The sequence below is a fragment of the Ornithorhynchus anatinus genome, chromosome 7 (genome assembly GCF_004115215.2).
Source record: "Ornithorhynchus anatinus isolate Pmale09 chromosome 7, mOrnAna1.pri.v4, whole genome shotgun sequence".
Classification (NCBI taxonomy): Eukaryota; Metazoa; Chordata; class Mammalia; order Monotremata; family Ornithorhynchidae; genus Ornithorhynchus; species Ornithorhynchus anatinus.
In genome coordinates this window covers 11616497-11643497 of record NC_041734.1, presented here as the reverse complement: position 1 = coordinate 11643497, position 27001 = coordinate 11616497, and the positions used below count along the sequence as shown (strand labels likewise).

Below are 27001 nucleotides of genomic sequence, written 5' to 3'. Positions count from 1 at the left end.
GGTGGCCCAGATGATATAAACCCTGGGGTTTGCACAGATGCCCTTCTCAAGCCACTAATCAAAAGCCACACCAATATATAATTTATATTTACCTGGTCAGATGAATGATAATAACAGTGGTAATTCCTAAGCACATACTACGTTCCAGGCACTGTACTAAGCACTAGAGTAAGTGCAAGATAATTGGGTTGGACACAGTCCAACATGGGGCTCACAGTCTAAGAAGGGGAAAAGGCAGGTATCGAATCCCCATTTTACAGATGAAGAAACTGAGAAGTTAAATCTCCTGCTAACACCCACATAGCAGGCAAGTGGCCGAGCAGGGATTAGAATCCGGGTCTTCGGAACTCTGAGCCTGTGCTTTTTCCCACTAGAGCACCTTCCACATCCTTTTCCTGGTAGATAATTTGTTTAAGAAACTGTGCTGGGAGCCCGAGTTCAATTTGCTAAAAGATTACCTTTTTACCCATCTTTCTCCTGACTAGGGGACTGCCTCTGACTAAAGGCAACAAGTATCAGTGGCACCTCAAAAATTAATCCAGTCTTCCAGAACATCTCTCTTCCCCTTTCAGTGGGAAAGGAAAGGGTCATTGTTAACTCCATGGCAAAATCTAGGCATTTTATATGAAAACATAATTTTACCTGTCTCCATCCCTGAGCCGCTGAAACTGAGTAACCAAAATGCACATTAGGGTCGGTCCCACTCTGGTGCCTGGGATCAAATCTTCCACCATAAGTGCAGGCCAGAAGTCAATGTTTAGCGGTGTGCCATATAGCCTAGAAAGCGACAACAGGATTTTACTTTAAAATGAGAAATAAGAAATACGGTGAAATTGTCCTCCTAATCAGTAAAAACAGAGTAGCCTGGCTATTTCCTTTTCTAACAGGGAAATATTTACAGTTTCTTTTTTATCCATAGCTGCCATTTCAGTGGAAGGGGCAATCTGAAAAGGAAAGAACACTTTGACTGAAGCTATATTAAAAGGAAAAAAATAAACCTATCACCCAGAAAAACTGCAACTACAGAAAACAGAATTGCATGTGGTCCCGTTGAACAAGCTTTGGTTTAGGTACCTATGTGATGAGTACATTTCTTATGCAGCACGACTTAAAAACAAATAAAAATGTGGAATACACCAAATTCTAGGAGCTGAGAGGGTAAGGTTAATGATAAATCTATAAGTTCTTTGAGGACAGAAACTGGCTCTTCAACTACCGTGGCTAGTCCCCCAGCTGTTTCTACAGAGTATGTAGTAAAATCCATCAACTGTAATGTTTGGGTCATATCGTCCTCTCCGCCCCTCACACTTCAGATTTCTATCGATGTTACCCAAGGAAGGTTTCTTTCCTTCACAATCATCACTGTGGTCCTCACTGATGATCACCCCTGAACAGAAGACAATGGAGAATCCCAGAGGGGGAAGACCACAGTCCAAACCATTCACTGTTTAAGACAGTGAAAAGCAGTGTGACCTAGTGGATATAGCACAGGCTTGGGAGCGCTTAAAAAATACCACTTAAAAAAAAAATAAAGATGACAGAGCCAAACAGCTGGAGCACCAGTGCTAGAGCAGAGTGCTGTGAACAAATGGCCACTGCTGTCTCGGCCACTAACGTTTACTTGCTATTTTCAGGATTCCTGCTGAGCCCATCCACCTGGTCGAACACAATAGGTGATTCTTCCAGAACCTTCACTGCTGATGGCAAAAGCCCAGCCGGACCCTTCCCTACTTCTAGCTGTTCCCTCACAGTGAGGTGAGGGCTGGGCATTGAGACTGAATCTCTTTTGATACACAGCCTTTTTTAGCAGACCTCAGCGTACACTCGGTTCTTCCCTAAAAATGGTTTCCCCTTATGTTTTGGATAGAAGGAACTAGGAAATGTTCTTCCAACTATGCATTTCTACCTGGATGGCATTTGAAGCAATGTTTTATGCATGGGTGCCTGGCCCTGGTCAAAGCACACATAAAATCAAACAAGATTTCTTTAATGCCAGGTTCACCAAGAATGCAACTCCAATGTTACTGGAAAACAGCCTGTTTATGAGCAGGAAACAGATGCTAAAGAAGGGGTAATTGGATACCATAATAAGACTCCATGTTGTGATTTTGGAAATGTTCACCAAGTCTATACTGTGATTGGAAGAGTTTCTACTGATTATCTGGTAGAGATTTAAACTGAACTGCCTATATAATGGTAAATGTTTTGGCATGAATGTTCAACTAAATCAAATTCTGCCTCAAACAGAAACTCCTTACCTTCGACTTTTAAGGACTCAATCAGCTTGCCCCCTCCTATCTTACCTCTCTGATTTCCCACCACAACCCCAGCCCGCATTCTTCCATTCTCTATTGTCAACTTACTCACGGTACCTTGATCTAGTCTATCACACTGCCAGGCTCTCGCCCACATCTTGCCTCTAGCCTGGAACTCCCTCCCTCTTCATATCCAACAGAGGAAATCAGATGACTCTCCTCACTTTCAAACCCTTATAAAAACACATCTCCTCCAAGAGGCCTTCCCCAACTAAGCCCTCATTTCGTCTTCTCCCATTACTTTCTATATCGCCTTGCACTTGGACTGACACCCTTTATTCACCTCCCTCCCAACCCCACAACACTCGCATATATATTTGTAATTTATTTATATTAATGTCTGTTTTCCCCTCTAGACTATAAGCTCATTGTGGGGCAGGGAAAGTGTCTACCAATTCTGTTGTATTGTACTCTCCCAAGTGCTTAATATAGTGTACTGCACACAGTAGGTGCTCAATTACTATGACTGATTGATTTTTACAACCAGAGGCCAAACCACGTGTGAATAAACAAAATCTATGAGACTGCTGGTCATTCCGTTGCGATTTTGATGTGCTGGAAAGGATGATTTGTGGATTGTGAGCTTTGTCATGCTGCAAAAACCACAGTGTCAATTCATCTCTAAATCAGTGGATTTACATTTTGCATTTCTACAGACCTGTCACTTAGCTCCATCTCTCAGAAACATGGGGCAGAGACTGTTTAAACCACTGGGCCAATTCATCCCTAAGTCAGATGATTTATATTTTGCATTTCTACAGAACTATTACTTAGCTCCATCTCTCAGAGACATGGGAAAGACTGTTTAAACCACTGGGTCAATTCACCCTTAAATCAGTGGACTTGAATGTTGCGTTAGCCAGAGGGATTTTGAAAACAGCTTTCACTAAGCTCCATCACTCAGGGACATGGAGGTGGAGACATGCAAAATGATTGGCTCCTGAGTTCTGTAAGCTCAGAGCTGGAGACTCGTTGCCCCCAAACTACCCTGAATAGGAATGGAGGGGGGTGGGAAAGATACTTACTGTACGGTCATTTCTAAAGATGGACATAAAAGTTCACTGAGTTGCCTACAGCAGCTAAGAGAAAATCAGTATGGTCTAGCAGAAAGAGCATGTGCCTGGGAGTCAGGGGACCTGGGCTGTGCGACCTTGGGCAAGTCACTTTAACTTCTCTGTGCCTCAATTCCCTCATCTGCAAAATGGGAATTCAATACCTGTTCTCCCTCCTACTTAAAATATAAGCCCCATGGGGGCACCTGATTATTTTGTATCTACCCCCATACTTGGTACATTGCCTGGCACACAGTGAACTCAAATACCACAATTATCATTATTATAGAGCACTCACTGTCTCTGTGATTGTCTTGGGATACTGATCTTGTGGACTTCTGTGCAGGAAAAGAGTTTTTGCATTAGCAGGAGGGATTTGGTAGCTCTCTCCCTTTAAATATTTTTCAATATTATATAAGTGCTTTCTATCTGCCAGGCACTGTTCTAAGCGCTGGGGTAGATACAGGGTAATCAGGTTGGACACAGTCCCTGACCCACATGGGGCTCACAGTCTTAATCCTCATTTTACAGTTGAGGGTGCTGAGGCACAGAGAAGTTCATTCTCTGCCAAGGTCACGCAGCACACAGGTGGCAGAGCCGGGATTAGAACCCAGGTCTTTTTGACTCCCAGACTTGTGCTCTATCTTCTGGGCCACGCTGCTTCTCTAAAATATAGATTTTTTTCTTTTTCTTTTTTCTTTTTTTTACCACTACCACTTCAATTCTCTATCCACAAAATTATGCCATCTTCCTGCCAACACAAGTCCAACCATCTCCCTTCCTGTTAGAAATAATACATAAAATGCATAACATTTCCCATCTTAGAGCTCTGGAAGCTAACAGCATCCATCAACGTAAAGCAGAGCAACAAATAATCACCTATTTAGTACGTTCTACCTGGAGTCACAAATCCCACTGACATTTCATTAAATTTACTTGAGGCAAATTCAAAAGTGAAACTGCAGAATTTCAATAGAATCATCAACAACCTTAACTATTATTGTAGAGAAATTCTGCGTAATCAAATTGAATTTGCTCTATGCACTTTTGCTAGCAATATTGGATTCTTCAAAGACACAACAGACTGAGTTGTTACGAACGTTGATGTACAACAGATCTTTTGCTCTGTTATTCTTGCCCTCTCTAGCTGCACACACACTAATGAGAGAAAGCAAAACATCAATTTGCACCTGTACTAACTCCATTAAAGCAATAGTATATTCTTATTTCCATGGAATGCAAAGGATTTTTGGGAGAGAGACCAGAAATCAGTCCCTAGGGTTCGAAGACGACACTTTTAATGGTACTATCTTAGATGTAGAACTTGCTCTCTTAATGGTGTTATCTACTAGGGGAAGTGTTCCTAAAAATGCCAAGACTGTTAGCAGGAAAAGGAAGTATTCTGTCAAGCTGCTGAGCTTGTTACTGCATCCCAACCTTCCCAGGATAGCAATCTTCTGATTGCAGTACATCAAGAGGCCCAAACAACTCCCTGTGATGGAACGCCATTTGAGACTGTGCTTCATTTGATCAATAAGAAGTAAGAAAAGTGTTCTCCCCTCCCTTCTTACGTTCTCATTTCTGCTTGCTATGATGCAGCCTCTCAGAAGAAGTCGTCAGTCAAAGATTCTCTTTTCATTACCCTCTCATCTAGTTAGGCCACGTTGAGCATTGCACCAATGCATAAATTGAGTATGTTTTAAGATCTCACCATTGCCATGCTTTCTGACCATTTGCAATTATGATGACTCCCAGAAAATGTCTGCTAAATACAACTGATTGATTGATTTGGCCCAGGTTTCAAAGCTGTAACTGTTTTGGTGAAGGGGAGATGAAAGAAGATGATGGAGTACAAGTCTTCCTTGCTGAGAGGGAAACTTGAAATTCCTAAATATGGCCTTCAAAGCCCACCACTGCTAAATACAGAACTCCACCTTCCTAATTCCTACCTGAAAATCTTGGTGTCTTGCAACTCTTGGAATTGGATCAAGGAATTTGACCTAAATGCCGACTGGAAAATGTAAAACTTTGGTGCAAAATATTAATCCAGATTAAAACCCAGTCTTTCTTTCCCAAGCCCTTTCAACTGCAGGTAATAAATTTCTGAGTAAAACGAAAACCTAAGGATGGCAAACCTGTCAGACCTCAAGGTCCTTTTAGCTTCTGGGAATCTATTCAAGTTAAATGTTTCTATCACCATAGAGAGTTTGTTGTTTTTACTTAATTGTGCTTAGGGTAAGAGTAATCAGAGATCTACCAACTCGACTGTATTTCTTGAGGACAAGAATCACATGGCAAAAGTCATGTCTATGTGTTTAAATATTAATAATAATATAGTTTTATAATCATCATTAAACTAACAAATGATCACCTATTACCTCAAATGTGAAACCGCCTACCGTTCAATAATTGATTTCTTCTGTATGAATCCCAGGATCTCACCTGGACATGCATATTGGGTGGTATTCTTAGAGTTTTAAAATAGCAAGGGAAGCTTTACAGTACTAAATGCTGGGGAGGATACAAGCAAATCAAGTTGGATACAGTCCCTGTCCCACATTGGGCTAACAATCTTGATCCTGATTTTATAGATAACTGAGGCACTGAGAAGTGAAGTGACTTGAAGAAGGACAAAGATCAGGGACGAGGAGGAACCAGGATTAGAACCTAGGTCTTTCTGACTCCTGGGTCCGTGCTCTATCCACTAGGCGATGCTGCTTCTCAGTCCACTGATAGCATGCCTTATAAATCATGCAGTTCTAACATTCTTCTCACTGAAGTTTCTTTATAACAATGTTTCCAGGAAGAAAGGAGGATAAGAGGGAAAGAGAAACATTCTGTAAAGAAAAATATGAAGAGAGTACACAGAGGCATTTTATGATCCTTCAGTTGTATTTGTAAATGACTGCTCCGTGGATTAAAACACCTTTAGGTGACAGCTTGATGCAGTTGTACTGAACACCAAGGGGCATCAGTTTCAGTTTAATTTTGATAACATCTACAAATACAACAGTTTTTAGCCTACAGCACTTTCAGGCTAATTCAAACTAACACAGACTACAGAATACCACGCCAGCAAAAAGAAGAGTGAAAGAATTTGTGTTTCTCTTTCAAGCTTCTTAAAATAGAGACAAAGGAAATCTGCTACAGGACTTATGTACGTATCTTTAAATTATATATTATAAATTATTCATTTATTCATATTAATGTCTGTCTCCCCCTCTAGACTGTAAACTCGATAGGGGCAGAGATCGTATCTGCTGATTCTGTTGTACTGTACTTTCCGCAGCGCCCAGTGCAGGGCTCTACACATAGTAAGTGCTCAATAAATGACATAATTGACTGATTGATTTCAAATATGAGATATCGGAGGGTTTGGATCCTGAGACAATAATCATCAGCACTACAAAAATCCAAAAGTCCATGAGGGCATCTCCAAGGGGCTTCCGTCCTGTATCCCAAATTCCCAGTCTACAATAAACTATCAGATTGGAGTCCAATAGAGCTGCCCCCTATCGCCGACTACCTCTCACCCATGACCCACCTCTGGCCTGGAACACCCTCCCTCTTCATACTTAACAGACAATTATTCTCCCCATCTTCAAAGACTTACTGAAGGCCCATCTCCTCCAAGAGGCCTTCCTGATTAAACCCTCATTTCCTTTTCCTTTTCTCCCACTATATGTCTGTGTCTCCCTCTAGATGGTAAGCTAGTTGTGGACAGGGAATGTGTCTTTTATATTATGTTGTACTCTCACTTAGGGCAGTCGTCTGCATACAGAAAGCACTCAATAAATATGATTGATTGATTGTCCAGTGCTCTATTAAGAAACCCAAGTCACTCATTCATTCAATAGTATTTATTGAGTGCTTACTATGTGCAGAGCACTGTACTAAGCGCTTGGAATGTACAAATCGGTAGCAGATACAGTCCCTGCCCTTTGACGGGTTTACAGTCTAATCGTCAGTCAGTCAAGCTCCTTCCGCTTTGGAAAAATCCAGGGAGTTCCTCAAAGATGGAGGGCCAAAGGGATGTTAGAAGGATATTCAGCAGAAAATTTCTTGTGGCTGGTCACTGGGATAAATGACTACTAGTGGAGTTCCATAGCCTCCAACAGTCTCATGGTCCTGCCGGAAAGCACTATCTCAGCCATTAAATTCCTGCTTTTCAAAACCAGACACCAGGGAAGATACATGTCTAAAACCTAATCTTGCTTCTACAACTAAAAGCCAGTCAGTTGTGCAAGGGATATTAAAACTGGACAAAATCCATCACAATTTAAGAGACCAAGATTTAGGCTGTGGATCCCAAGGAAAATAGAAGGGTTTTTGTCTCTCAGGGACTCAACTAGAAATGCAAAGTACTTACTATCCAGTAATTCAAAGACAAACTGGAGAGCACTTAAACTCTCCGAAAAATTATAATGGGTTATGAAAGAAAGGTGCTTTTCCATTTTGCATCTAGTTAGCAGAAGTGAGATGTGAAGAAATGGGTCCCTGTAGCTGAAAGAATCCCTGACCTGTCAGCTCTTTGTCACATCCATGAATCCCACCTTTGTCATCCTGGAGGCTGAAAAAGCTGAATTGCTCTCTGAACCCCAGAGAAGGCCCAAGGAGCACTCAGCTCCTTCTGTCTTTGCCCAGCACAGATGGCCCTTGGCCTTCCATCCAAAGGAGCCAAGTGAATACCTTTCCTTCTGCTGGGCTTTCACTCCAGAGCTGAACCCGCTCACTTCTGTTCCATCAGTAACCCTTCCAGGAGATGGCTGGGCTGTCTACTGGATCTTGTTTTCATGGCTCAAGACACTCCAATATAGGACTGAGCATCTATTTAAGTATTAAACAGGGACTCTGGTAGGTGCATCATGCTTAGTTTCAAGGGTTTACTTGGCAACACTAGGACATCTGCAGACACCGCCGCCCCACCCCCGCACCAAATCTGTTGCTGAATTGTACTTTCCAAACACTTAGTACAGTGCTCTGCACACAGTAAGCGCTCAATAAATACAATTGAATGAATGAATGAACACTGGTGAAAGTGAAGGACGGGGCAATCAGTCTGCTGGGACAAAGGCACTCTGCTTCTACCAGACATCTGTGCACACTTTTGTAGGCACACACACAAACACATTCCATCTGAACAGCCTACAATATCATTACAACTTTCAGAGGCATCTGTAGAAATGTACTAACCTGTTGAGGCATTTTTCAAGCCAACATGCACCAAACTGTGACCCGTGAACTTGATACCATGATATGTGGGTACACATAGCCCTCCCTAAGCTCTTTCTTTCCTCATGGCTGCAGGATACTCTTGGTTTAAGTATCTGGATCAAATAACAGAGATGGGATTTTCCAGCCACACTTTTCAAGGGAAACAATAAATACAAAAGTGGAAATAAAGACCTGTTTGTTTGCCGTTAAGGAGGAAAAACTGTATAGGAACCAGGGCTTATTCTTGTTTCCTTTGAGGACATTTAAAACCACCTCTCCTTGAGTTTGATACCATTATGGTCCAGGATAATGGCATTACCATGATATAAATGTTTCCTTCTTTAGTTTATTTAAGGAAGATTATTGAGATAATAGCTGAGATCATTCAAAGTATTTATTCCTTTCTTGGCCATATGGTGGCATCCATTGTTCAGCTCCGTTTAGCAAAACTATTAATTCAGAAAGAATGGGTACTGTACCAGGTCACACATCATATACCATCAAACTAAACTCATGCCTAGACTGTAATCAGGTTCAATTTCCTATAAGCAATGGAGTCAGCCAGACACTCCTCACTACGAGAAGGCAGTGGAACCACAGTAATATTTAGAGGAGAGGAGAGGAAAAAAGCAAGTCAGACATGGGAGGGGGACAGTATATCCTCCATAGCGACACTACCCCTTCCATAATCAATCAATAAATAGTAGTTAGCGAGTGCTGAATCTTCACAAAATGCTGTACTAAGTGCTTGGACGAATATAACAGACTCACAACCTTCAATCTGCAACCCACAAAGCATATCCGGGTGAGATATGGTGAGATGGTGAGAACCCCATTCCTAAAATTGTCAGCCAAGTGTTCTAGAAAAAGGAAAAGAACCAAGTAGCACAGGATTTGGGATAAATTATTTACTGCTTAGAAACTGAGCAAGACACAGCATAGATCAGCATGAATCATCATTACCAAAAACTGACAGAATAAATAGCTGCCTTATGTCCAAAGACCCCCTCCTCCTAAGCTAAAGGGGCAGAGGCCCAGTCAAGGAGGAGGATCAGAGGGGAGACAGCAGTGGAATATCTGATAGATAATAAGGGGGCAAAGTATGCCTAAGTATGGGAAGGAAGAGAAGGATGAAAAAGAAGCAGTGTGGCCTGGTGGATAAAGCATGGGCCTGGAAGGCAGGAGGACCTGTGTTCTAATCCCAGCTCCATCGCCTGTCTGCTGTGCGACCTTGGGCAAGTTACTTAACTTCTCTGTGTCTCAACTCCTTCATCAGTAAAAGGGGCAATATGACTTTGAGCCCCATGTGGTACCTGGACTATGTCCAACATGATTAACTTGTATTTACCCCAGAGCTTAGTACAGTGGCTGCCCCAGAATAAGCACTTAACAAATACCATTAAAAAAAAACACAAGAAAAAGGAGGCTAAAGGGAGCCCACAGTGGAGTTTGGGAAAGCACTGTCTCCCCTGGGTTTGTCTCCGGGTCTAGACCTCCCCATTGGTTCGCAGCTCAGACCACCAGCTCGCTGAGGGTAGGGAATGTGTCTGTTATATTGTTCTATTGTGCTCTCCCAAGTGCTTATTACAGCACTCTGCACACACTAAGTGCTCAGTAAATACGACTGACTGACCACGTCAGTACCTTGGGCTTTGAACTGCCCCTGCCGGGCCGACTACCTAGATCTCTTGCTGTTAGGAAAACCACACTGTCTCCACAGGGCCCACTGCCCTGTGAACTGTGTCACTCATCAATAAATACTACTAAAGGATTGATAATTCCTTCAAGTTTGGACTTGCATCATTTTGTAGGCTGCATAACATTGTGAAACAATTTTATAAGTGGCAAAAGACACTCTCAAAGTTCACAACTGAATATTTACAATATGTACATTTCCACAGTATAACCAGAGTAACCAAAGTCCTCCAATAAAGTGCCAAAGTAATAGGAATGAAACAATTAATTGTTATTCTGTTATGTGTTAAGTACTGAAATGAGCCAATTTTAAGAACTACACCTTTGGGAATATTTGATTGACAATAGAGATCGCTAATTGGCCTCCAGTCAATTTTCATTTACACAGCAAAGTATATTTTTGTTCTGACTTCTCGATTTTTAAGACTCAGGGTTTTGAACAGTTTGTTTGCCAACTCAACTTTGTTCCTGGATTCTATATGCTCCAGCAAAACCCAAGAGTCACAATGCAGAAAGGACTCTGTTAGTTTCCTACTGATTTTCCTCAGCAAGATTTTCCACATCTATTTTATTGTGTTTATCCAGAAAATCCCTATTCCAGCCCTTAAAAACACAAATCTATCAGGACCCAGAAAGGGGGCCACAAAATTTCAGGAAAGATAAACTCCCTTTCGAGTTCAGCAAGGTGACCTTGCAATAGGTCTGAATTTTTCTTGTCGAACCGCATAAAATCCTTCCTTCTGCCTCTTCTTTAGGTGAAATCACTACGATGTCAGTTAATAATAATAATAATAATAATAATAATTATGGTATTTGTTAAGCGCTTACTTTATACTGAGCAGTGTTCTAAGCCCTGGGGTAGATATAGGGTAAGCAGATTGTCCCACATGTGGCTCACAATTTTTAATCCCCATTTTTACAGATGAGGTAACTGAGGCACAGAGAAGGGACTTGCCCAAGGCTACACAGCAGACAGTTCCCTAGGAAGTGGCCCGGAGACCTGGCCTGGATCTATGGTTTCATCTAAATCGAACAGCATCCTCTAAATAAGGCCAGAACTTTGGAAAATAACCCATCTTTGCAGAACTGAACCTGAGAAAAAGCAAAGAAGCAAACTCCCTGGTCAATTCCACTCCAAACCAATTCCACTCCAGACTCTGCCTCTCTTTATTCCTGCAGAGCACTGAGTTTTCCTTTTGGTTTCGCAGGGACCTTGGAGTTACAGATGACTAGGATGGGGATGGGCTCCATGCTTATTGCCTGAGGCCACTGTTTGAGGTGTCATAAGGACCTCGAAGCATACTGATTGGATTCCAATTTAAACACCTTAAACAACCCAGAAAAATGACCGGTCCTACCATTAAACTGAATTAGGGTCACATGCCAAAGTGTAACTACTTCATGAGCCAAAGTCAGAAAACCAAAAAGGAGAACACGTTTTATAGTTTCAAAATAATCTTTAAAACACTGGTTCTTTCCAGTGGGCTTATTTATACAATTCTTCGTATAATGAATCCCAACATTTTGCTCATTATATGGTGTGAAAGAAAGGAAAAAGAAAAAAAACAGCAGGATTTTGAGAGCAAAGAATAAACCTACTGCAAGATGGGAATTACTTTTGTGAATTACATTCTTCCACTGCAGGAATTAAAATCTTTTTAAAAAAAGATGAAAAAAACTTACACAAAGATGACCTTTGAGCTACTGATTTTTGTTCCTTCTGGGAAAGCATGCAAGATTTCTTTGCCGTTTCAGAAAACAGAATAGAATCCACAATAGAATCTTTTGTTTCTGAAGAGTGCAGAGGATTTTTATCAAAATGTCCACTACAAGATAATTCACAGGATGGAAAGTTTTGGTTTCCAAAATAAATTTCTTTCTCCTTATCCCACTCCCGTGGATATTCGTGCTTTCTGTTTCAGAATCTAATACTCTTCCAGCAAGAATCATGTCTACTCTATGGTGCTTAAGCCTTTGTTGATAGTCAATAAATAAGAGTAGCACCTTTTACCTTGAAGGTGGCCCCACCCAAATCAGTTGAGTAAACAAGCATTCATTCTTTCTTGTAGCCACTATTCTCATTATCTGCTCCTGCAGATCAAACCATCATTCAAGGGTACTTATTGAGTACTTACAGTGTGCAAGACATTGTACTAAGTGCTTGGGAGAACACAATAACCACAAGAACAGATCAGCATCATGGTCTCATATATCTCCCTCATTTAGATGATTAATTCTGTAAGGGCTCAGATCCCGTGGCTCAGTGGAAAGAGCATGGGCTTTGGAGTCAGGGCTCATGAGTTCGAATCCCAGCTCTGCCACTTGTCGGCTGTGTGACTGTGGGCAAGTCACTTAACTTCTCTGTGCCTCAGTTCCCTCATCTGTAAAATGGGGATTAAGACTGTGAGCCCCACGTGGGACAACCTGATTCCCCTATGTCTACCCCAGCGCTTAGAACAGTGCTCGGCACATAGTAAGCGCTTAACAAATACCAACATTATTATTATTATTATCACATGAGGAACTGACCACACTGCTCACTGATGGATAGGGATATTATAAATGGTTTTCCTTTCATCTGAAGCCATACATAGGTCAGTTCAATCCGTAGACTTCTTATTAACCTGCTGGTCTTGCTGCCGGATTCATCCATTTGAACATACAGACCCGTCTTGAAGAGCCTTTTTGGGAGTGTTTAAAATCCAGTATAGGAAAGAAGCTTCACACAAAAAAAAATCAAGGTGATGGGCTTTGTATTTTCACAAGTGTGAGCTTTCCATGGTTTGCGATCATTTTCTAGCCTGAAGAAACATCAACCCCGTGGTCTAAAGAGTGATGTGTACTAGGTTTGCAAAGCAGGGGACTGGTGCCAAATAAGTCATAGTTGGTTGGTGTACCAGCTGTACATGCATATTCAAAATTACCCCGAGAGCTTTTATTCAGTTGGTCGAAGTGACTGTCCAGACTAGGGAGAGTCACCCAGATTGTGCCCTTTGTATTTGTATTCATTGCTGTGCTCTCCCAAGCATTTAAGTACAGTATTCTGCATATAGTAAACACTCAATAAATACCTTAAATAACGATTGATGATCTCAAGCTATACTCCTTTCTAAAGTCATCCCTCTTATTCAAATCCGGCAAATTTAAAATCAAATACTGCTCTCCCTCAAGCCAGTACCAAGCCTTTATTCTGAGATTCATTTCCAAATGGTTCCAAGTATTTTTTTAAAAAGGGACAGCAAATAAAGCCTTAAATGTATTTCCTTAGTAGCGTCACCATTTTTTTTTTTTTGAAAGAGGAAAGTAATACTGAGCTTCACTGAAGAGTAGTCAAAATCTCCATGGTCTACCAAGAGGATATAAGGCCTTTTATTACTGATCCTGTTCTCATCAAAACAAATATCTAAATCTCTTGACTGTTCTATTTTCTTGAACAGACATTAAGTGCAATAAATTACATGCTTTCAATGTTCTCCATTCCAACTGCTACCATTAATCCAAGCACTAAGGAGCATGGCTCAGTGGAAAGAGCCCGGGCTTGGGAGTCAGAGGTCATGGGTTCGAATCCTGGATCTGCCACTTGTCAACTGTGTGACTGTAGGCAAGTCACTTCACTTCTCTGTGTCTCAGTTACCTCATCTGCAAAATGGGGATTAAGACTGTGAGCCTCAAATGGGACAACCTGATTACCCTGTGTCTACCCCAGCACTTAGAACAGTGCTCTGCACATGGTAAGCACTTAACAAATACCAACATTATTATTATTATTCATGACAGTGTTTTAACTATCTTGTGGATTCTCCATTGAAGATCTTTAGAGATTCATTAACTGCTAATACAGTTTTCTTGTCAACTTTATCCCACACATACCTTTGGCCTCTCCCATCTGCAATACTGAAATTCACCTAGCTCTGTGACAGAAAGCTGCCTCTCCCCTTATTTCATTTATGGGTTTTCAGGGATGCGTATATGAATATAGGGAGAATTTCCATTTCCATTATAAGGGTAGAAGACCAATATGAAGAGATATGTGAAAGCAGAGGGAGGTTTAGCACCAGCAGTAAAATTGAATTGAAGATTACATTTCAGTAATACTTGCTTAAGGGAATGTCTCAGTGGCTCTAAGGGGAAAATTAAAATAGAGAACTTAATCAATCACATATACAAGCAATGAGAGAAATAAACAAAAAACCTGTAGTTTGTTTCAATTAATTACTGAAAATTGGAGAAAAGGATGGATCGTGTACATTAGTTGAATCCCCAAACTTCTAATCATATATTCAAAGAGACTACTTTCCAAGCCCAAGAAGAAAATAGTTGTTGTTTTTTAAAAATGGCAGAACAGAGGATGAGACCAATTCACTTGTAGAAAAGCAAATCATATAAACACTATAAATAAGACATTTGTTGTTGGATAAAGCACGCATCACAAAAAGCATCCACATCCACCCTTCCCTGATACAAAATTCCTGCTGAAAATCAGTTTTAGCCAATGGGGAAAATATGATATAATATCACCAAGAACCAATCTGGCTGCCCTAAATATAACTGAAGCTTTTGCTCATCCAACAGACAAGGGCAGCCAACTATATTGCATTGCACTATCCCAAACAGTAAAGTGCTCTGCATACAGTAAGCGCTCAATAAGTACCACTGATTCATTGATTGGCGGGTTTATTCTTATTCAGGTCGCATACACATACTCACTTTTTCAGCTTCTCTCGGACTGTTGGATCTCTGATCTCATTATGGAGGCCCTCAAAGTGCTCCACCGAGGTCAAGTTGCAGAACACCCTGTAGTCGACGTATGGAGGGATTCCGTGGTCCCTTCCCCTCTGGATGTTGGTGGCAGCCAGATCCAGAGCCACCGAATGGGCCATGGAGAAGAGTTTCTCAGTTAGTTCAAGGTTGAGAAGCTGGGTGGGCACCCGCAATTTACCAGCGGTGCCAAAGAGCCCCCGGAGCAGCGGATCAATACCACCTTCCTGGATTATTCTGAAGGGCGCGAAGAAAGCCTTGTGGAGCAGGAGGTGGCCTTCCGGGATTTCGCCAAAGGTCTCATTCAGGCGGTAGAGAACGGGATTGATCAACGTGTGGCCGAACCGAAATGCCGCCGTTGCAAAGGAATTCAAAATGCCCGGATTCACGTTGGGGTCATATCCCTGGTAGTCTCCCAACAGCTTCATGCCGGGCTCTCCCAGGATCTTGGGCAGCCAGTGCTTATATGTGATGTGTTGCATCTGGGCCCCGACAATTTTCCTGGCTTCGTTGTAAAGCGTATCTCCATCCCAGTGAGGGTTCAGGTTGAACAATTCCCTGGCGATCCGATTATGCTCTCGGAACCATAGTGTGTGCATGGCTGTCAGGGCAAGCTGTTCGTTGGCTCTGTGGTCCCCTGCGAGGAAGCACGGTATGAGGCTTTCGTTTTCATCCCGTGTGCATTCGGTCGGGGGACCCGTGGAAAATGGCAGAAGATGCTTTCCGGAAGAGGGGACTAACAGGCCTTCCTTCAGCAGACCGCGTGGAGCCGTGAGATCCCTCAGCTCTTCCGACTCCCGGTCAGAACTCCCATAAACATTGGAGGCATCGATATAGGCCGTGAGCTGGTTGATCTGCTCCCGTGCATAGACGGAGCTCATCATCAGAGAGGTCATCCCGCTTCCGCACACGGGGCTGGAGCGGACAAAGAACATGCAACGGGAACCCGTCACACGGGGGTCGTTCGGAGGAACCCTGATAGGGAGGCAAGGGGGATCGTCGGTACACACAGAGCTGCAGGACTGCCCGTCGGAGAAGCGAGACATACTCAGCGCGGGCACCGTTTGGTCCAAGTCGTGGTCTAAGAACTGACCCCACTGCATAAGCATATGAGTATACCGGTCATCGGGGGTGATGCTCTCCGAGCCGACCATTTCTGTAGAAATGTGTCTGGGCAGCGGAAGAGGGTGGCCTTGGCTCAGCGGGCTTGGGCTGACCCCTCGGGGTAGATTGAAGCCATTTTCATACACAGGCTTTAGGATCCTTTCAAAGGCAGTTAGAGAAGCCCCCCACATTGGGTTCTGCAAGTTGTTGCACGTCCCATCATGGGTCCTGTATTTTTGGTGGAAACAAATGGCGGAGCAGTTTGGAGAGCGTCTGTGAGCTGTACATCCGGAGAGGTTGGCAATGAGGCTGAGGTAGTGTGGGGACACCAAATCGTTGTAGCGAAATTCTGAAACAGAGCCGAGGAGGAAGTCAAGGTTACTTCGAAACAGAAGCAAGAAAGGAATCCATTCAAAGGCTATCAAAGGCTATCAAAGGAATCCATTGAAGGCTAACTGGGTCTTTTGCTAGAATAGGGCCCGGGGTGAAAAAACGAGAGCTGGTCCCTTCTCTATCCAGCCCCCTCCCCTTCCCACCATGCCACCGAGCCAATTCCAGATCTAGAGAGACCCAGAAAGTGGCAGTGTGAACGCTGTGGCAGCTGCTGTACTAACTGGGATGGGGAGACCATCTCAGAGATCATAGCTAAGGAAGACCCCTGTGGTTAAAGATGTTCTAATCAGGTTTCTCCTTCTGATCAAAATTTCTTGCATCTGATGCTTGAAGTAGCTGAAACCATCGCAATTAGAATGCTACTGAAACCGTTTCTCTAAAGAACTGCTAACTCAAGTCAGGGAAGCTAAAGGAAAAAAAAGCAAAGTACCAACATGAACAAATGATGCAGGCAGGAAATTAAAATAGAATTAATTCCCAAAGAAACATACAGTCTGAAAATTAGACACTGCTGAGGCATCAAACTACAAAGGATTAGATGGTGAAGTAACTGATTTTTTAAATTTACCCCACTCAGTATTCCTTTGCTTTCATCAGGAAATTGTGAGAAGATTGGGTCCTTTTCCGGTTGAGGAGTTCATCCATTTTCGAAGCTTCAAAGCTTACTACTATGCAGATGGCTCACAAACCTACCCCACTATCCCTGACCTTCTCCCTCCAGAACATATCTACCCAGCCGTCCAACAAAGACTTCAAACGACATGTCTAAAACTGAATTTACCTTCTCTCCCAAACCCTCTCCTCCACCTACTTTCCCGTTACAATTGATAACACCACCAAGTTTCTCCACAACCTTGGTATTATCCTTGACTCCTCCCTTTTTCTTTCAACCTACATATTCAGTCAGGTACCAAATCTTGTCAAGTCTTTCCTCATGATGTCTTCAGAATCTGCCTCTTCCTCTTCATCACACTGGTCTAAGCATTTGTCAATGAGAATGGATATTTACAGAGTAGGTTGAGGAAATCACCTTGGCAACAAAGCTTCCAGAGGCATACAGGCACCTCTCTGAGTTGCCATGTAGTTGGAATGGTAATTCACGGACCTCTGCAGCTCAGACAGGGGAACACGGGCAAAACCATAACACAACAACTGGTAAGATCGACTTTTAGATGATGCTACTTAATTCCCCTTTTCTCTTGGAACAAGATCCATCCCAGAGATACTGTATTATTATGGCCATTATAAAGGAGTGTGTATCCTGTCTCTGAAATTTAATGTAAATTCAGATTGTAAATCCCGCTAGATTTTAAGGTCCCTGATTGCAGTGATCGTGGCTGACACTACTGTACTCCCCCAAGTCTTAGTACAAGGGGTCTGCCCAGAGCAGATGCTCAATAAATACTATTGATTGACAGAGACTATGAAGCAACCTTCACCTCACATTTAAATTTGGATTTAGATTCTTACCTCTGCCTTCCAAATCCACAGTGAGTCCCTGTTTCACATGCTCCTGGATCAGCTGGAGTGTTTCCTCAAAGATTTCCCCTGCTCTTGCTGTTTCCACCGTAAAAGGGTCCCGGGGGTATCGAAACTGAGCCAATAGGTCACTGGGAGTACGTGGTCGCCTGCACAAGTAAAAAGTACACTGCAATTTACAAAACAAATTATTGCAGAGGAATAACCTTGAGAACCTTTACACAGATGCACGCAATGATCAGGGGAAATAATTCTAATTAAGCCATGAGTGTGTAGTGAGTGCTCAAGGCCCATGAGTAGTTCTGAAGAAAGTGCTAGGGAGAAGCCTGTTCAAAGTATTAGCTAGGCAGCCTAGGAAGAACAGAACTGACAGTCCCACCAGTCCTGAATTCTGCCTCCAACACAAGCATCAAAGGATGTTTGGAAGGACAGTGAGATTGTTGGTCTTCTTGCTTAAAAATATGCTTTATTATGGTATTTGTTAAGTGCTTTACTATATGTCAGACACTGTTCTAAGCACTGCTATATATACAAGCTAATTAGGTTAGACACAGGCCATATCCCACATGGGGCTCATAGTCTTAATCCCCATTTTTTAGATGAGGTAACCAAAGCACAGAGAAGTTAAATTGACTTGCCCAAGGTCAAGCAGCAGCTAAGTGCCAGAGTGGGGAATAGACCCCAGATCCTTCTGATTCCCAGGCCTACTGTCTATCCACTAGGCCACACTGCTTCTCTTAACTTCCTTTCTTTTTCCTTCCTTCCTTTCTCTTAACTTCCTTTCTTTTTCCTATGCTACGATGTTCTTTGGGGAGAGGGGAGAGGTAGGGGCTGGAGTTTGATTAACTCACCTGGTGTGGTGTCAAATTGGTGTGTTGAGTTGTTGAGTGGAGTTGAGTTGTTGAGTGGAGGCTCCACCCTTAAATCTATTCCACCTCCCTCCCTCCCCCATAGAACCCCCTCCACCGACACCTCTTTTCCACCTTCCCCTTCTCCATTTAGGCTCTGAACATCCCTAAGTGGTCCTGCCCTCCCAGTAACTGGGACTTCAAAGAAATGCCGCTACATGGGAGAGGACAGAAGTGGTCACATATTCAAGTCTATGGCACCTTGTCCCATTGCCCCCAACCTTTGCCTGATGTACCAGTGTCAGTCCATGAATGGATCCAACTCATCTTAGCCTTCTGCTAGTTTCTGCCAACACCACTTCCAAGAGTGCTTGGGCACAGAAAATCACACACAACAATACAATTGGTCTCTAAGAGAAGAAGTGACAGGCAACAGCTCTCCCCTTCAAATATAGCAAGGCGTAGAATAGATCAGGAAGAAAAAGAAACATCCATCATAAAGAAGGATTCACCCATTTTTGATGAAGGATGATTAGAAGGAAAAATGCAAGAAAGAGAGTAGGCAATAAAATGGCATGTAAATAGCAAGAATAAGGGACGTGGTTTTCCTGGATCAAAGCAGAGGAGATCTGCTCCCAAATCTCCTGGGCTGGGATCATAGAGACCAAGATCTTGCCTTTGGTTCCAACACTAACCCGCTGGATGATTTTCAGCAAGCACTTCTGCAGCATGGCCTAGTGGATAGAGCACAGGCCTGGGAGTCAGAAGGACCTGGGTTCTAATCCTGGCTCTGCCACTTTTCTGCTGTGTGATTTTGGGCAAGTCATTTCACTTCTCTGTGCCTCAGTTACCTCATCTGTAAAATGGGGATTAAGACTGTGAGCCCCATGTGAGACAGGGACTGTGCCCAACCTGAATTGTTTGCATCCACCCAGTACAGTGCCTGGAACATAGTAATTGTTGAACAAATACCACAGTAATTATTATTATCCTCCGGACAAGGATAAGAATATCTGAATAAAGCTTTCATTTCTTAGAAGACAAAAATAATTCAAATTAAAGGCATTATCAGTACACCTGAATTCAGTGAGCGTTCTAAAACTTTGACAACCAGAATCCACTTTTATACTCATAATGATGAATACAAAACAAATTTAATAGAGAAGTTATCAGAGAACTACATGCAGGTTGCAGTTAGGGCCCCCAGTGTGTCAAATGTAAGACCTAAGTCTTTTGTCTCTTGACCTCCAAGGATGGGCTGCGTTTTAAGAAAACACATAATTCCCCATCATTCTAGTAATTGCGTTCTGCCCTTTGTGGTAATCAAATGTTTACTGCAGAAGGGAGAAGGAACATTTACAAAATTACAGAACTACTGTGGCTTTGATTGTTTCTTGATTGTTCTTGGGTGAGTTTATGATCAGATGTGAACTGAAAGTTTGTATTAGGGGACAAGGCAGTTCTTGATTTTTAGAATTAAGATAAATGGCATTTACAACACTGCTAAGTTTAAATACTGTTTTAACTTTGCAACACATCAGTTTTGACTAGCTGTGGGATCATGGGTGTTGGGGACATGCATGGGAAGTTGGGGAAATGGTGGAAACAATTTTAAGCATCATGGCTTAGTGGAAAGAGCACAACAATTGATGGATTGAAGACACAATTCTGGGTATTTTTTGGTAAATAAAGGGTAGAGGAAACAACCCCCCCATTTATAGCATAGTTCTTATGAGAAAATAAGTTCCAACTTAATATCCCGGCTTGGCCACTTGTGTGCTCTGTGGCCTTGGGCAAATCACTTAACTTCTCTGTGCCTCAGTTACCTCATTTGTAAAATGGGGATTGAGACTGTGACCCCCATGTGGGACAGGGATTGTGTCCAACCCTGTCTGCTTGTATCCACCCCAGTGGTTAGTACTGTGCTTGGCACATAGTAAGCACTTCATAAATACCATTATTATTATTATTGTTGTTATTTCGAGTTGGTATACAGTTTTCAGGAACCAATTAATTAAGTTGTGAGTCCGAAGAAAGGCTGGAACCTTCAAAGCAGTGGCAGTTGAGCACAACTGGGGGGACTTGAATCCGTTAAAATGAAGCCAGACAACTGAATGGAAGTGAAGCACTGGGTATCAATCAGTCAATCAATCAATGGTATTTATTAAGTGCTCATTGTGCTAGAGCGCTGTAGTAACCACTTGGGGAGTACAGTACAATGGAGTTGGTAGACATGCTCCTGCCCTCCTGGAGCCGACAATCTAGTTGGGGAGACGGATATAAAAATAAGTTAGCGATAAGGGAAGTAGAAAAGTATAAGGACATGTACACACGTGTTGTGGGGATGAGGGTGGAGTGAATAGCAAAGTGCTTAAGGGGTACAGACCCAAATGCATAGGAGATGCAGAAAGAAGATCAATTGAGAGGTCCTCCTTCTGGCCTGGATCCTACTCCCCCGACATATTTGACAGACCAATTCTCTCCCCACCTTCAAAGCCTTACTAAAATCACACCTCCACCAAGAAGCCTTCCCTGACAAGGACACACTTCTATTCATCCTTCTTCAGTATTGTCTATGTACTTGGATCTGAATCCCTTAAGAACTTGATATTCACCTCACCCACAATACAGATGCTCATAACTGCAATTTATTTTCATGTCTGTGTCATCTATATGGTGAATTTCTTTTGGGCAGAGAGTGTATCTATCAACTCTACCGTATTGTTCTCTCCCAAGCACCTAGTACAGTGCTCCCCCAAGAGTAAGCACTCAAATTCCACTGATCAATTGTCAGTGAAAGCTTTTTATGGGAGACAGAATTTTAGTAGTGCTTTAAAGATGGGGACAGTCAGGGTACGTTGGGTATGAAAGGGAAGGAAGCTTTAAGCCCGAAGGAGAACTTGGGCAAGGTGTCAGGGGTGAGACAGATGAGATCTAGGAACAGAAAGTAGGTTGGTTTTAGAGCGAGCGGAATGTGTGGGTTGGTTGAGCTGTAGTAGATTAGCAAGGTTAAGCAGGAGGGTGAGAACTGATTGGGTGCCTTAAAGCCGTCAAGGTGGGAAATGAGTGCTCGGATCAGCATCGTAGCAGTTTGGGTGGAAAGGAAAGATGAATGTCTTAAAGAGAATGATAAGGGGTTTCTGTTTGATGCAGAGATAAATAGGCAACCATTGAAGTGTTTTGAGGGGTGGGAGACATGCGCAGAATGATATTTTAGGAAAATGATCCAAGCAAAAGAGTGACAATGAACTGTGGGGCAGGGTAAGATTGAAGGCAGGGAGGGGTCAGCAAGAAGGATGGTGCAGTAGTTGAGGCTAGATAGGATAAGTGCTTGGATCAGAATGATAGCAGTTTGGATGGAGAAGGAGTGAATTCTAGAGTTGTTGTGAAGATAGAACTGACAGGATTTGGCAACAGACTGAATTGCTCTGCCAGTCATACAGTGAGAAACTGATTTCTCTTCCGAAAGTTGAAAGGACAATAAGGGACTGCTATTCACAGGCTTTGACCTGGTTTGCCGAGCTTCAGGAAAAAACATTTTGACAACCACATAACACTATCTCTTGTTGAGGTTTATGTAGCTCACTATGGCTAAACAGAACTGAAAGGAAAACAATTTTGGTAAGCAAAATAAAATAAACTCTTACTGTGCAAACAAATTTCTTCTCGTGGAGTTAATTGCACTGTCAACCCTCTGGATGGCATCAAGAATGGATGACTCTACAAAATTATCACCAGCTTGTCTACCCTGCATTACTGCCAAAAACATATCCCGTGGTTTGAAAAAAAAAACAAAACAGAAAAAAAAATTCAAGTTAGGAATTCTGTGCTATAAATTGCTTTTAATAATCTTTACATTTTAACAATGACAACTTTTAACATGATGCAAAGTATGGGCAATTATCTTCCACACAAATTTTCCTATTAAAACTCTAGTAGTTTGGAGACCTGGATTCCTCATATGGTTTTGGAGTGTGTCATTTTTACAATCCAGATTTAAATTTGACCAGATTTGCAATATTCATCAGTTCCCTGGAATACATGAAATGTGACTAATTTGAACAAGAGACATTCCCAGCGCTAAGAGCTGAGAGAGCTATCTAAAGGCTAAATCAAAATGGAGACTCTCCCACTCGTACTGGACATTCCTTCGATGAGGGGGGTATCTTTGGCAAGGTATTACTTGAAGTGTTTTTTCATCCCTAAGGAGTCCATGAGTCTCACAAAGAGGTTTGTCACTGACCTAAGCATCAAACTGGAAAGGTTGGGGGAGAGGGCATGACCCAAAGAAAAGGACAGATGTTGAATTTAATCAGGACTTACAGAAATAGTCACTCAAGGAAGTGCAAGTTAAAGGGCAAACTTCTAAAAAAACTGACTTTTTAGATGGTCAGGCTGGAGCAAACACCACCTGGTTCCCCTGTATCACTGGTTGTGTTGTAAACTCTAATGAAAAAAAAATTTTAAGGGGAAAAGTATGCCAAAATGGAAAGTGTCCAGATCAGTGAGTCAGAGGATCTGGGTTCTAATCGTGGCTCTGCTACCTGCCTATTACATGGAGCAATATCAAAAATTCCAGGACATTCTGAGGTGAATCCACCAGAGTGGAACTGATCAAGGCATTGCCAAAAGGAACAGTGTGCATGTACACTTCATTGTCCCAAAACCAAGTGTCTCTACATTTTAGAAAACCACCTTTAAAATGTGATGCTTCAGAAGGAAGTCATTTAATGGTTTCATTTCCTTTCCCTATATCTCTGCTTGCCAGTCCATTATCTCCTATTTGTCACACTTCTCATTTATCTTTCCCTCCTTTATTTAATAATCTATATACTTCTGACTCCATTATTAGAAATACATACATACTTATAATCAGAACTGTTGGCATAGAAGCCACTCAGGGGCACAAAGAGAGACATAAGGAGGGACAGAAGAAGAGAAATACAGGCAAAGAGTAGCATCAAAAACACTCCCAATAGATACAGAAGGACTGTGAGCCCATGTGGGACCTGATTATCCTGTATAATAATACTACTACTAATAATAATGGTATTTGTTAAACATTTACTATGTGTCAGGCACAATATTAAGCTCTGGGGTGGATACAAGCAGATCGGGTTGGACAGAGTCCCTATCCACATGGGGCTCACAGTCATAATCCCCATTTTACAGATGAGGTAACTGAGGCACAAAGAAGTGAAGTGACTTGCCCATGGTCATAGAGCAGAAAAGTGGCAGAGCCAGGATTAGAATCTAGGTCCTTCTGACTACCAGTCCAGTGCTCTACCCACTAGGCCATGCTGCTTTCTTGGAGTAGACTCTTAAGACACAGGCCCACAAGCATGGTAATGAGTTCAGCCTCGTTAGTGTCATCTTCAGTTAGGAACAAGGGAATGGAAATCCACTGCCCTTCATATTTGAAGTTGACACGTCTATGAGATTTGGGTTTAGAATAGTAGTGTTTACAGGTTCCATCAGATATCATCTCTAAAAAATAATTCTGAATTCTGAGCTATTAAAACAGGACAACATTTACACCATCTGGATAGGCTATTCATTTTTCTAATTCAATTTTGAAGATCCCTAGAATCATGCATGTCAATTTAGGGCAGGAGACAGTTTCAAATGAATGCATAGCTTTTTTGTATGGGTAGCAAGTCTATTTTATATTAAAGGTAGGGTTTTGCAACACTGGAGTTAGAAGAAATATCTCTTCATTAATGCCGGAATTTGCCAAAGGTAAGACAGATGTTACATATCCATTCACAATTATACAGGACGGCACACTAATTTGCCCTACTTCCTGGATGATCTGTTGGTAATGAATGAACTTTGTACATAAACAGCCTGGTGCAATAAAAAACAAGGCTACTCAATCACAAACTGCACTTTGTTAACATAGCTAGAAGAGTATAATTAAGTTTTCATTATTTATAATACCTCATAGTAGACTAATAAATTGTACATTCCAAGTGCTTAGTACAGTACTCTGCACTCAGTAAGTGCTCAATAAATATGATTGAGATTGAATGAATGAATGAATGAATGTCATATAAACATACTGCAGTCTGTAACACAAGGCTTCGCTGTGGTCCACAACTATATTTGTTTCTGCGGGGGGGAAGAGTCTGATGAGGGAGCAAGCACGGTGAGACTTTCTGAACTCGTAATATGCTAAGAGATGAGTGAATGGTAGTATACTTTCTATGGTGTTTTCTCCAAAAACTTCCAAAAATCCTTTTCTAAGCATAACCTGTCTTCTGAATCAAAACAGAAGAGAAGAAAGCTAAAGAGATAGAATCACAGGGCTCATCACATTGTAAAGGGCTGTTTCCAAGTCCTTAGTGGCAGACTTTGTGTAATAATTATGCTCAGGGAAAAACCCTCTATTCTTGGCACCCAAATAGGCAACTGTTAGCAAACTACCAGAGTCATAGTTTTACAAGCCTAGACATTTCTATTTTTTAATCAGCATGCCAATAATAAACTAAACTATGTTGATTACATACTCACTCTATCATAGATCATTAACAAAATAAACTCCTACGTAGAATGCACAAGATGTGCATGTTATGAAAAACTGTCTCATGGAGTGATGGAGTGATTTGGAAGCTATATATACATAGCTACTGAGAGTCTTTAACTCCCTGGAAAAAGTGATGGAATCAGGTATATTACACTCTAATGATTTGTAAGTTACTAAATTAGTAACTCTTAAAAGAGATTTGGTTAAAAACCCTGTTTTCCTCAGTTCACAGAGTCAGGATAAAGTGCTAACAGCCACTCAGCAGTCAATACAGGCCTAATTCTACAAAAATGGAAGGAGAGAAGAATGGAGAAAAGGTGGGGAAAATTCAGGCGGGAGGAATCCAATTCATATCCCTATTACCAACTTCCCATTTCTATGGAAACCAAAATGAGATTGATAAAATGGAGACAGAGCCAGCCTTCAGACCGTCAGCTTGAAGACTCCCCCAGTCCTTCTGCAAAAGACAGCCCTGGTGTCCACTAACCTGCCCAGACCTGCTAACTGATCAGCCATGTCACTGGGACATTCACTGATCAATGCTACCTTTCATAATGCTTATAACAGCCTGAGTCCACACAGGCTTCCCTAACTCTGTCTAGACAGTGAATCTCTGATATCAAAATATATGATGCACAATGAAATAGTCATTTCTCAGGGTCAGCAAATGACCTGTTTCCCACAGCTGTAAGCATCTTATTCATGAATACCTGTTGCTTAAATTACTCTATAAAGAATCAACTCATAATCAGAAAAGAAAGAAAAAGAGCCTTACTAATGACTATGGGCCTCAAATCACTTCTGGCATAAAGAGACATGCTCAGGCACATTTTGTTTATTTTATTATCATCAATAATCAATCATTATAATTACTATTATTAATGTAATAGTAATAATAATTAAGCACTTACCATGTGCCAGGCACTGTACAATGGGTTTGGAAACAGTCCCTGTTCCATCTGGGGTGCACAGTCTCAATCCCCATTTTACAGATGAGGTAACTGAGGCCCAGAAAAGTGAAATGACTTGCCCAGGGTCACACAACAGACACGTGAGTGGACCAGGATTAGAACACATGACCTTCTGACTCCCAGGCCCATGCTCTTTCCACTAGTCAATGCTGCTAGACATGATCCCTGCCCACAGTGAACAGCATATTACTTTTTATAACTCACTAGTCAAGGGCTTTGGATTTATGGAAAAAACTAATCTTAAAGGACAGAAACATGAGGTTTCCTGGACTACAACTCCTCCCATCCGTTTGCTCTCCATTCCAAAGGATCGGCTGAGCTCTCATTCAGTCAATGACATTTATTGAGCACTAACTGTGAACAGACCACTGTACTAAGCACTTGGAAAAATACAATATAACAGAGTTAGTAGACACAATCCCTTCCCACAGGAGCTTACACTCTAAGGGGGAGATGGAAATTATAGTAAATTACAGATAGGGGAAATAATAGAGTATTAGACTACATACATAAATTCTGTAGGGCCATGTGAGTATCAGTGTGTTTATGGAATATATAAGTGCATAGGTGATGTAAAGGGAGGGCAAACAGGGGAACTGAGTGCTTAGTCAGGGAAGGCCTCTTGGAGGAGAGGTTTTGACTATGG

At 42.0% G+C, this 27001-nt stretch overlaps 1 protein-coding gene across 1 annotated transcript in view; it reads right to left on the bottom strand.

Annotated features, from left to right (window-relative positions):
* Positions 1 to 27001, bottom strand: part of PXDNL (peroxidasin like) — a 170338-nt gene that overhangs the window by 25509 nt on the left and 117828 nt on the right. The window contains exons 16-19 of the mRNA XM_039912534.1: positions 22506 to 22614; positions 18002 to 18159; positions 14984 to 16487; positions 643 to 777 (exon numbers count right to left, since the gene is read on the bottom strand). Of these exons, the coding sequence (XP_039768468.1) occupies positions 643 to 777; positions 14984 to 16487; positions 18002 to 18159; positions 22506 to 22614 (1906 nt within the window). The remainder of the gene's footprint in view (positions 1 to 642; positions 778 to 14983; positions 16488 to 18001; positions 18160 to 22505; positions 22615 to 27001) is intronic.